The 12,703-nt window shown below is 41.4% G+C and overlaps 1 protein-coding gene across 4 annotated transcripts in view; it reads left to right on the top strand.

Moving 5' to 3' along the window:
- TIAM2 (TIAM Rac1 associated GEF 2) overlaps positions 1–12,703 on the top strand; it is a 137,413-nt gene that overhangs the window by 85,404 nt on the left and 39,306 nt on the right. For 3 of the 4 annotated variants that reach the window (XM_058419875.1, XM_058419876.1, XM_058419874.1), the window contains one exon: positions 522–782. In XM_058419875.1, the coding sequence (XP_058275858.1) occupies positions 522–782 (261 nt within the window). Of the gene's footprint in view, positions 1–521; positions 783–5,767; positions 5,893–12,703 lie in introns of those variants that run through there. The other variant, XM_040058873.1, reaches the window with a different exon arrangement.

Genomic DNA, 12,703 nt, shown 5'->3' with positions numbered 1-12,703 from the left:
CTGATGGTGATATCCACTTAGTTTTGCTGACTTAGAAAGACAGCACTTGCCCCTGTTTAGATTTTTATAAAAGCTGATAAAAACTTCATCCTTAGTTGTTGCAGCTTTGCATGACTAATTTGATCTGCATGACTTCACAGATGATGAAATATGTGTTATGGTGCTGTATAGTGATGGTATCTGGTTGTGAGAGGTGCCTCTATTCTCATCTTCTTGAAAGCTTGCTGCTCTCCAACCCACCCAATTCTGTAGCAACTTTAAACAAAACCAACTTGATTGCTGTACTGTGGGTAGCACCTATCAAAGTAGAGCAAGCATGAGGTCAATCTGTATGAGGATAGTAGAAATAAAGCTCCCACTGGTTCTAATGGACTTGTGGTAGGATTAGGCTATTTGAATTCAAACCAAAGAGATAAAAGGTGAGCCAGCATAAGGTTAGGGTTGTGACTCTTCTTATATTACATTACCTCTTTTTTTTTTTTTTTTTTTTTTTTTTCTCCTTTGCTTTCACATGCTGCCAGGGCTCCGAATAGGCAATGAAATCCTGAGCATAAATGGAGAGGCTGTTTCTGATCTTGACCTCAGGCAGATGGAGTTACTGTTTTCAGAGAGAAGTGTAATGCTTACAGTGAGAACGAGCCATTGCGGGACCCAGCAACAATTATGTGTGTCCTGGTCAGATGGTGACATTTCCAGGGACCCAAAGACTTTGTTGCCCCCTCCAAACCAGTCACAGCTCCTGGAAGAGTTTCTAGATAACTTCAAAAAGAACACAGCAAATGGTAAGAAATTGACAATAATTCTATTACTTTAACCTCAGTTCAAATATCACTGTTTTTTAAAACTGTCATGATTAAAATTATGTGCTTGTCTTAAAAACACAAGCACAAACTGTCTAAGTTCCATTTGTGCTCAATATCTGTCTGTTATTATTTTTAGGGAGCAGAAATGGAACAGAATATGATTTTGTCTGCAGGGAAATGATAATATTTTAATCTGTTTGTCTGTACTAACCACTATAATCAAGTGTTCTCTTAACTGTTCTATGCCATCTTGATCATCTCCAACGCATCCATTTCCCAGGCATCAGTGGTTGAAATGATGTCATGGCTTTCAGAAGCAGAGTATTGTTCTGTGTGGCATGCTTTCTGTGTGGCAAAGTACCACATACATGGAGAGTATCTTCAATGCAATAGTCATCATCACCTCAGAAAGGAGTGGTTGAGCTCTGCTCCCATCCAGTGATATTGTGCTCCTGCTGGGTACCAACCACTGTGTATAATAAAGCCTTTGGGAGGAGCTTTTATGGGGATTGTTCTGCTTCTACCTGCTCATAGTCCTTACTTGGTGTAATACCACTGTTTTAAGCACTGGGTGGAGGATGTCTCCTAACCGTGCTGTGTCAGGCTGAAATCCTGATGGGTATCCATGTGAGGAGCACCAGGCAGGGAAGGTGCCTATGTGCTAAGGGATGCTCCTCGATGACACCACAACTCCCAGCCCCAAGGAGGTGCCAATGCCCACTGCTGGGTCACCTTTTCAGCTGGAAATAGGAGGTGGCACACAGAGGAACTGCCACTACGGGTGGAGGTGAGCCATGGACTCCCTCACCTTCCTTTATCTCATGTTACTTCGCTGGAGAATTACATCTTGTGATCAGAACACTTGTGAATGTCTGTCTGAAACAGAAAGTATGTGGGGCTTTGCTCCTCTTTCTTCCCACGCCTTGACTATTTTTCAAACAAGATAGAAGTAAGTTTAACGAGCTTTTCAGTGTAAAAGGTGCAATTTTGTCACTCTGCCTCTGGAGGATGCTAGTAAAATTCAGCAGGAAAGCTAGCCAGGATGCAGTGTTGTGTGAAGGGAGCAGCATGAGATACAAAAAAAGATCGCTGATTTTTGCATATAATTACAATGGCAAGTGTTTTCTGATTGGAATTTTTTTCGTAATTAAAAATGGGAGAAGAGAAAGAATCACATAGGAGAAGTTGCTAGAATGGATTTAATTATAAAGCTATTTTATTAGGTCATCTTTTGAAATTAAAAGAAATCTGAATACAAGATTTGTGATTCAGTAAGTAGCATCTCTCTCAGGGGCCTTATTTCAATTTAAAATGCCATTAAATTGACTAGTGGCACATAAAAGTTAGTGTCATAAACCAAAAATTATGATAGAGCTAATTAATTACATAATTATATCAGGGCTATCATCAAGCTTTTTGGCTTGATATCATAAGCCAGCATTACCTCGAGTATTCAGTGTAATAAATGTATGTGTCCATTCACTAGATTCCTCATTCCTCAGGGATAAATTTGCAACCTGTGCAAATATTCCATTATAATAGGAAATTACTGTAGTATGTATTATATTTTAAGCACTAGTGGATAAAGGTACATAGTATATTTGCTTTCATGCTAAAAAGCAGTTAAGGAAGATTTATTTTATTCTGAAAGGGAACAAATAGTTCTAAATTAAGCTTCGTGAGAAGAACTTGTATGTTAATTGAATTCAGTGCTTAGGGTCTGATCACCTGATCAGTTCAAATGGAAACAAGAAAATGGCATTACTTTGAATTAATAGATAATCATAAAGGGTTTAACTGTTCTGTGTCCTGTTACTCAGGAATTGAATAAGATTTTAGATTAGTAGAGGGGGTATTTAATGATCCAAGCAGGGATTTGGAGGCCAAGGACTCTTAAATTCATATCCAGTCTTTAGGAAATTCATAGAATCATTAGGGTTGGAAAGACCTTAAAGGTCATTGAGTCCAACATTTGACCAAAAGCTGCCATGTCAACCAAACCATAGCGCTCAGTGCCACATCTAGTTCTTCCTTGAACACTTGTGGGGATGGTGATTCCACCACATCTCTGTGCAGCATGTTCCAATGCCTAGCTGCCCTTTCAGTGGAGAAATACTTCCTGATGTCCAACCTGAACATTCCCTGGTGCAGCTTGAGACCATTTTCTCTTGTCCCGTTATTGTTCTCTGGGAAAAGAGGCCATTCCCCCACCTGGCTACACCCTCCTTTCAGGGAATTGTAGAGAGCAACAAAGTCTCCTCTGGGCCTTCTTTTCTCCAGGCTAAACACCCCCAGCTCCCTCATATGACCACACCTCACATGACTCTCTCCAGACCCTTCCCCAGCTCTGTTGTCCTTCTCTGGACTCGCTCCAGCCCCTCAATGTCCTCCCTGTACTGAGGGGCCCAGAACTGATCACAGCACTCGAGGTGTGCCCTCACCAGTGCCGAGCGCAGGGGGACAATCCCTGCCCTGCTCCTGCTGGCCACACCATTGCTGATCCAGGCCAGGATGCCATCGGCCTTCTTGGCCACCTGGGCACAGCTGCCTCATGTTCAGCTGCTGTTGCCCATCACCTCCAGGCCCTTTTCTGCCAGGCCACTTTCCAGCTGCTGTTCCCCTGCAGCCTGTGGCACTGCCTGGGATTGTTGTGACCCAAGCGCAGAACTTCAAACTTGGCCTTGTTGAATCTCATACCACTGGCCTCAGCCCATTGATCCAGCCTGTCCAGGTCCCTCTGGAGAGCCTTCCTGCCCTCCAGCAGGTCAACACTCCAACCCAGTTTGGTGTCACTGCAAACTGACTGAGGGTGCACTTGATCCCCTCATCCAGATTATTGATAAAGGTATTAGACAGGACTGGCCCCAGCACTGAGCCCAGAGTAACACCACCCATGACGGGCCTACAGCTGGATGAACTCCATCCACCACCACCCTCTGGGCCCAGCTTTCCAGCCATCTACCCAGGGAAGAGTGCACTTGTCCAAGCCATGGGCTGGCAGTTCCTCCAGGAGAATTCTGTGGGGGAGACTATCAAAGGCTTTATGGAAAGACAGAAAGCCAGGTTGGCTATGTCCACAGCCTTTTCCTCATCCACTGGTTGGGTCACCTCTTCATAAAAGGAGATCAGGTTGTTCAAGCAGGACATGGCTTTCCTAAACCTCTGCTAGCTGGGACTGATCCCTGGTTCCCCTGTTTAATACTTTTCTGTCTACTTGGGTAGAGTTGAGTGAGTCACTCTTAAGGCCACTGTTATTAAAAATAATTTCTAACATTTGCCTGTCCATATTGAGTCTGTTCTTCTGAAGTGAAACCTTTGAAAGTCATTAGTGCTGGAAGGGGGGACCTTTTTAAAAAATCAAGCTCAATTTGGCTGAAGGTACATATCAGGAGTTAAAAAATTTCAATGCTTCTGCTGTTGACTCCTTGTTTTTAGAAATTAACCCTGTCTATCTAGAGTGCTATGAGGATTAATGAGCTAAAATTAACAAAGTGCTTAGAAAATGGAAAATTTCAGCACTGAGTCACACAGTAATGCCCTGCCTAGTGGTTGGTGATGACCACCATGCAAAAGTAAAACAGAACTTAACAGAACTTACTTAAAATCACTGGCTTCATATAACTTGGACAGTAATAGTTTGTCCACATTTGTTTACACTTTTGTTAACTGTTTGTCATAACTCTGATGAATGCCTTTTCCTACATATTCTGCTGTGTTGAGGATACCCAATTATACCTCGTGGCTAACCTGGGCATCTTTTACTGTACAGAAGGGAAGTGATTGACTTTCTCCAAAGCCACTAAAGCCACTAATTCTGTCACTCCTGAAAATTATTCCCAGGGAATTTTTGGTAAGAATGATTCATTTTCTCCAAGAGGTTGTTACCCTTGTAGCTGTATTTTGGACTTGCTGTGGCTGTATCATTTGATCTCCCACAAGGCACCACTATGCTCCCGCTGCTTAGCTGCTTGGCGAGTAATAAGCTTATCCTGGAAAAGAAATGAGATGAAATACTTTTAAAAAATGTACTCATAAATGTGGAGCAACTAAATTTGCTCCAAGCTCCAGTGCCAAGGAAATTAAAAAAATATTTATGTAGAATTAAAAAAATGAGGAAATTAGGAAATTGGGCTGAAGTTCTTACAGCTGTGGGGGAAAAAAAAAAAAATTATCCATGCCTCATTTTAAGATGGCATGGATATTTGAGGAATAAACAATAGAGAAGGCACAAGAATTGAAAACTATATTTAGGGCAATGCTGTGTGGGTTTATGATATATCTATAGATATACCATATCTATGGTATGAGGCAGGAGGTAGGAGCATTAGTAGGTGTGAAAATCCGTTTCAGAATGTTACTGTCAAAGTTGGTCATTTTTTCTTTTTCTTCAGCAAGTGTGGTTTTGCCAAAAAAAAAAAAAAAAAAAGCTGTTGTTTTTGGTTAGCTGACACTGTTGAAATCAACCCTAATTTGTAAATAGAACTCTATGATTAAAAAGAAAAGAAAAGGAAAAAAAAAGTAAAAAGCTGGGGGATGGCAGGTTGGAAATTTTTTAACAAGTTTCCATGATAAAACACTTTCATCTCTGAGGGTTAGAAAGTTGAATAGGAAAGAAACCATTTCAAAACAAAACAAAACAAAACAAAAAACCAACCAACCAACCAACCAAAAAACCCACACAAAACACACACACACACACACACACACACACAAAAAAAAAAAAAAAAAAGGAAAGAAAAAAATTAAAAAGCAAAAAATAAATAGACATATTGTTCCTGTGCTCCATGTTGTACTCCTCACCTGTGGGCCAGGGTGCTTAGCTTCTTTGCAGGGTCTGGGTTCCTGTCTGGCCCATCTTTCTGGAAACGTAGTCCCAGGAACAGTGAAGAAGTCTTGAGTGCTGTTGACAAGGAGGAGGCTTGCTCCTCCTCTTCTTCCTCTGGCCCCATAGTACTCCTCCCACCCCGTGCTGGCAGCAGCACTTGCTGCAGCCCCTGCAGCTAATCAAGGAGAAATCTTTCTCCCCAGCCCCCACACTCTCAGGGAATTGAACTGATGGGTGCAGAGTGCTGACAAAGGCCAGAGCCAGGTAAGGAGGAGGAGGAGCGGGGAGCAGGCAGGTGCCAGGGGAGAGCTGGTTGCAAGGAGATCTGCTCTCAGAGGTAGAAAGCTCTCTTTCAGTTGAGCCGCCCACAGAACACTGCTGTAGCCACTTTGGAGCAAGGGTTTTGCTGTCTGCTTCCCTTCCTCTTGCACTGATGCCTGAGCAGCAGTGTAGTTTGGGACATGCAGGTTCGAGCCATTCCTGCTGAAGTTATTTTGTGCTGTACAAGGCATGGCTGGAGTCAGGGCGGGAGAGAGTCAGGCTTCATGCTTTCTGACAAATGGCTGGAGAGGTGCACTTAAATTTTAGCTCCTGATCTGCTAAATATTGAGATATTTTTGCAAAGTGTCAGTGCTTCAGGAGGAGGATCAGTGGTTGGAATCCTCACATGGAAAGTGGCTCTTCTGTTTTCCAAGACATGTGCAGTATCTGATTTTAATCTTAGTAAGCACCCACAGAAGCAAAGCACATCAGTTGGCCACAAGATTAATTTTATATGACTAAATTATTATTAAAAAAAATGACCTTAATAATAACAATTTATTTGGATTAAGTTCCAAGGTACTTCCTGTTTTAAATGCACTTTGCTAGGTGTTCTAGATGCCTCTGTAAAGTGTAATTACAACTCACTGCTTCTCCAGAAAACTTGGCTCTATTCAGGTTTGTCAGATACCACTGAATTGGGGGAGAAGAAGGAAGACAGAGGTTGGCTCTGCTGCCAGCCGTCTCTCTGCACGTCACTGTGCACACCTTTCCACATAGCACCCTGTACATCCTCTTTCAGCCCCAACCTACCCTGGATATCAGAAAAACCTGTGTGTCCTTCTTAAGAGAAGAGATAAAGCTAGGAGGATGTCAACTCTAAGGTGGCCTCTAGCTTCGGCAGCTGGGGGCTGTGCCTGGACCACTGGCTCAGACCACTCCTTGCTATTTACCCATAGTTTTTTGTAAATGTCTTTAATGTATTGCAGAAAGCATTTAGTAAACTAAAGAAAAACTAAAACTTAAATGAAAAGCCTTTCTAAAATAACGTTTAGTTCTGCCCAAATCAGGTCCTGTTTGTTTGTCTAGATGTTATTTCAACAAATAAATTATCTTTGTTGTGCTGCAGGGCATCTCCTTCCTTGTGCTTTGTGTGAGAGGTATCAAAGAAATCTAGTTTTATTCTTTCACAGGAAATTTCTTTGAGCTCAGAAGAGGTGAATATTGCTTCTTAGCTTCTCAAGTCCCAAGGATAGCTGCAGTCCTGTTAGATAATGGGCCCCGAGCTTTGTTAGTTGTGCAGACCTGCATACATTGCTCCCTCTTGCCTCCTGGATCTAATACCAGGTATCTGATGGTTTCGTGTGGTGTAAGGCAAAGCCTCTCTGTGACACAGACATGTAGTTGTCTATGCAGCATGTCTGCTTATCTGCCTGAAGATAGATGACTCTCCTGGGCTTTCTTTTTCTTGCTTATTACCCAATTCAGTGGGAAACCACATAGATGTGATAGGACATGCTCATCAGTGCAAGCTCAAGGGGCGGGCTGCGTGTTGACAGTAGTCTTGGACAGTTCTGGTGGGTTGGCTCCTGCTCCCAGCTGTTTGTGTGCTTTGAGCACAAGTGTCTTCTTCATGCAATCATGTGAATTGCTGGGAAAAGGCAAGGTCTGACCTGTGACAGTACCTGGGGCTGTAGCAGTGTAGAGATCAATGCAGAGAAAACAGAAGCTTGATCCACTGGAGCACTTGTTGTCTAGTGCCTGTTTTGCAATACAAGTGTTTCCCAAGAATGGTGGTTTAATGAGCTCTTGCTGGCACTTGACAAACTGTCCTGTTGGCTTTCTGCTGGATGTATGTGCAACAAATTAAAAGATGGCTTATGCTATAAAATGCCCTTCGTTGTGCTTTCCTACTGAAAGAGCATTTTGTTCAGCTTTGCTAAACGCTGCTATGACTTAGTCCCTGTGAAGTCAGTGGGCTTTTTTTTTGTTGGTTCTTTTTTCCCTCCTGGTGTAAACTTCATTAAACCCTGTAGAGCTGCACCTTCTGGTTCAGTGGTATGTGGGCATAAATCATCATATTGCCCTTCCTACTGAATTCTGTAGAGTGACAATATGGATAGCAAGGAGGTTTATTAATTATGATAAAGTTAGAGATATCCACATATAGACCAGTGCTGTAGGCATGATTTAAAACACATCAAACCGCAGATGTTCTGTGTTTCACAGAGCTAAGGTAGGTTGAGTAATGATAATAGCTGTCTAAGCTAGCCACAAACTCTTGTGAACTATGAAGTAACTTTTCCTCTCCTTTTTCCTTTCTGTTTTCATAACTTTTGTGCCAATAAATCTAAGATGGAGAAGAAAATGTACTGCTGAAGTGGTACTTCTTGGCTGGTCTGTAATTGCATGTCTTGTTTGGTAACTTGGAACCTGGGCAGGGCTAGCTCCATTTGTCTTCGAGCTCTCCTCACTGCAAGTGATCTCTGAGGTCAGCCAAAGCCTCCCGTGTGAGTAATCCCGCAGGAGCAGCAAAAACAAGGAGAGGGACCCCTGACAGCACCCTTGCATGTCCAGCAGCTGTAGCCTGGAAGACCTAATGGCAGCAGTGGGTTGCAGCCTTCGCTGATGTAGAGAGGATGGTGGTGTAGAGGACCCAGCCTGGGCTCTGCTGTGTCTTCCTCCTTCGTGCTGCAGCCACACATCTGCCCCTGATGAACTGGAATAGAAGGGTGATGCATTAGCTGTTACTAACACTAGCCTCCAGTGAGACTGCACAGAAGAAGACATTTGTTAGGCACTTAGGAAATAAATGCATTTAGGTAACAGTCTGCGAAGCTGATGTGAAGTGTCAAACTTCAAACTGAAAAGGCTGAACAGCTGCCCAACTGGCAGATACTTGGGCAGAGAAAGTTTAGAATGTTAAATAATTGTGTTAAATAAACACACCACTGAGATGCAGGGGCTATTCAGCTATTGCTACAGGAGTGCAGGCAGCTATTTCCTATTATGTTGCTAATTTATATCTCCTCTAGATTACTGAATTAGCTAATGAGTCAAAACACTTTGCCTCACCATGAGCTGTTAAGGGACAAAGGAATCTAAAGGACTCTGCTCCAGCATCAAAATGGATGTTTCTGTAGATATTTAGAAAAAAAAATAATAAGAGAGCATAAAGCAACCTATAGAAAGTCAAACTTGTACAAGTAGGTGGCTGATTGGAGTGAAGCCACTGTTCAGCATGTTCGCCCAAAACGTCTCAAGAAAGCTCTATGATACAAGAATATCTGCATGAACATACTGCCTTTTTCTATACTTGAAAATGTGGAATGTTAAAAGAAGTGTCACTTTCCTCACTCAAGAGTGAGAACAAAGGAGAAAGACTTGTCCTACTTGATCATTTCAGATCCTAGCCAGAAGCAGGAATTTCTCTTTGTCTAGGCCGTATCACATATGCAAATAGAAGCTGCCTGGTTGCATTGTACATTGGGAAGCATGTAAAGCACCTTCTGATGCTTCATAGTTTGCTCCCTGAAGCCAAAACATATGGCTGAGAGGGGCCATGGAGGGAATCTTCTTGGCTGGTCTGTAATTGCATGTCTTGTTTGGTAACAATTAGTCTACTTAGTGACAGACCTCTAGGAATTCTGTATTCAAGAATCCTGTCTAGGAAATCTGATGTTGCAACAGCTGTATACTAATTTTCTTTCCAGATTTTAACATATGGAAAGGATTCCTGAATGAGTGTCCAGTTACACCAAGGGGTCAGTTGTTGCAGCCCTGAAGCTAACCTGAGAGTATACCTTCTCACCAGTCCAAAATAGGTTACAAAACATCCAGACCACTAAAAACTGATAAAAGTCAAAATATCTTACAGAGATTTAATAATTTTTGAATTACTAAATTCAGTTAATTTTATTTGTGTTTTTCTAACATGTTCAGTTTTCTAGAGGCTGAAGTGACTTTTACTAGTAGATTCAAGTCACAGTCAGTTAGCAATGAGAATTTGAGCTAGCTGTTATCTAAAGTTAGTTCAAAAGCTTTCAGAAAAACTTGAAAATTTCCTAGGCAAAAAGAGAAAGGCAGTTTTGATTTGATAATAAATTTAGTGTTTCACTATCTCTTTAACTGTTGGTTAAAGCAGCATGAAAGCTGTAAATCACTGCACAATTAGTAACCAGAATTATTGCCTACAAATAAATTTGGATTTACTCCAGCATTGGACTGAACGCTGTTAGTACCAACTGTGGGGAAAAAAAATGGACTGGGACTGTGTAATAGTTAAAAACTTACAGAGATTCCATGAGTTGAGTTAACAAGAGCACTCACTTAATTGGAGATTAATAAGAATCTGCACTTGGGGTCCATGGCACCTCAGTCTTTTGCCCAAATCCGTGTGTTAGTGACGATAAAAAGTGAACCAAATTGCTTTGGCTTTCAGCTTGAAGTGGTAGAGAATGTAGTGTGTTTCAATGGACATTTCTCATCTGTGGCTGCAATCTACCTACCTTCTCTTAAAAATCTGTTTTCTTAATGCAAAAGTTACCTAGAGACAGTTTTCAGCCTAGAAATCAAATGTGACCATAAAAACTCCTCATGAATAAGCTCATTGTGTAGCAGCCATTTTTCATATGTTGAGGCCTGTACTAGTAGGATGTAAGAATGCAAAAAACTGATTATTTATTTGACACTGACATGCAGAGGAAATAAATGAATAATGAGGTAAAGTAGGACCTTTCAGTCCACTTTTCCTAGGTGGAAATCAGATCTCCACTTGTTACTCGAACTGGACCATTCTTATGCCACGGTCTTTGAATTTTTCCTCTGCTGACTTATCACCAAATTTTTAATAATCTTTCTCTGGCCAAGGATTGTTTAGAGAAAAACACCTGCTCTTATTCGAAGGTCTTGAAGAATTCTATGTCTCCAAACACCTCTTGATGCTTACCTAGATGTGGGCCTTCATGACGGAAACCCTGGAGCAGGAACTTCAGCGTCCTCTTGTATCACAACTTCACTAATTTTACCTAGGTGTATCCCCACAACTTCATCTTCTAGACTCTCCTCACTTTTACTAGCAATTTTTCCAGTGCAAATGGCCATTGTGGGACAGTTAATGACTCTTCCATGGAATCTTCTATCTTTTCTTCTTCCTGACCATAGTTATTGTGGTTTTTGCAACCTAGAGAAAAATCTAAAGGGCTGTAGAGATTGTGTGGGCTCTGTCATATATACAAACTTGTGGGTGCCCCTTCTGTGTAGATCTCAGGGGATAACATGAGCCAAAGAACTGAAAAGGCTTATCCTCGCATAAGCAAGACATACAAGTTATTCATAGGTGAACTAGTGAACCCAGAACTCTTCATCTCTCTGGTGAAACTTGGATGCCTTCTTTAACAGAGATTGTGAGAATATCTCTTGAAAGCCATTCAATAAATTCTTTTGGATCAACTGTTACTTTTTGAAAGACATTTCTTGAAGTTTTTCAGAAAGGAAAAGGATAGAGGAGGAAATGCTTACAGATCTAGTTTTTCAATTTGATTACAAAAGAGTAAATATACTGTTGAAAACCTGAAATATATTTGGTTGTGTAAAGGCACACGCATGTTACCTGCCAGGCTGAACTGTTTAACTGAAGTTATGAGTGCTGATCTCTGAGGGTGCATTTTTAGAGCTCATTATGCTGATATGTCTCTTCTCCAGGCAGTGCTGGAATGGTCCACCTACCACTCCCTGTTTTTCAGTAAGTCTGAAGGTATGAAGACCACCAAAGCTTTGTTCCTTTCTGAGAGCTGGCTCAGACTTTGGTATTATTTGCACCTGGGATTTTGGGAATATTTGTTATCTTCTCTTGGAAGTTTACTTTTCTCTTGATAGTAACATTGGCTAGAAGAATATGAGAACTGTAAGCTTATAATTAACTGATCGGTCTGAAGAATGTGCACAACAATGAAAAATGCATCTTTCCAAACACCTGGCTTAACTTTATTACCCAAATGTAGTATCTCATTTCCAGATAAACCATACAGCCAATTATGGAAACTCTCTGTAACAGGGAGTGGGAGAATAACTTACATGCTGAAGATCAGCTGTGTTGTGTTTTTATTGGCGGTTTCTAGAACATTTGGGAATTAGTGAAAATATTAAATACATTCTTTTTGTGGACAGTCTGGACCTCCTGCAGTCCTTTGCAGTTGTGGATCTTATTTTTTCAAGCTAAAATTCATATTACTATTCTCAGAAGTAAGTTGATACCCACTTTATTGCTGTTTTGCATCATCTGTCTGAAATCACTGGAAAATACCAGTGTTGAAAAAATGCTGTCAGTTGTTCTGATCTGGGGTCAGGATATCAGTCTTTAGCAAACTAGGCCAAGCCCATGATAACTTCTTGAGTGCCAGTATATCTACAGCATCTAACTACTGCAGATTAAAAACTGCAGCAGAGAGGACAGGAAGTGAGAGTCCTCTTTCCCTTTCAAGTGCCAGAGAACTACAAAAAAAAAAAGATCCGTTTGTTACAGTGGAGTTGTTAATGAGCATCAGAGCTGGAGTCAGGAAGAACTGGGGTAGGACAACTGTTGGGGCTCATAACCCACGTGCACTTGTGATATAAATATTCTCTTAGTCAAAAACATTATTTGCCAGGATCTTTAAGCACCAGTATTAATGACACTTAAAGTATTTCTTGTGCTCTACTGAAGAGGCAGAGGTTTTTTGCTATTTTAACCTGTGTACCTGTATTATGTGTGTATGTATCTGTGTACTATTTGTGCTATGCTGGTGATAGACAAACCCAGGATGGGAAGGAATTT

The sequence above is a fragment of the Hirundo rustica genome, chromosome 3 (assembly GCF_015227805.2).
Source record: "Hirundo rustica isolate bHirRus1 chromosome 3, bHirRus1.pri.v3, whole genome shotgun sequence".
NCBI lineage: Eukaryota > Metazoa > Chordata > Aves > Passeriformes > Hirundinidae > Hirundo > Hirundo rustica.
Note: the sequence above shows the minus strand (reverse complement) of the source record. Positions and strands in the feature narration are given on the sequence as shown.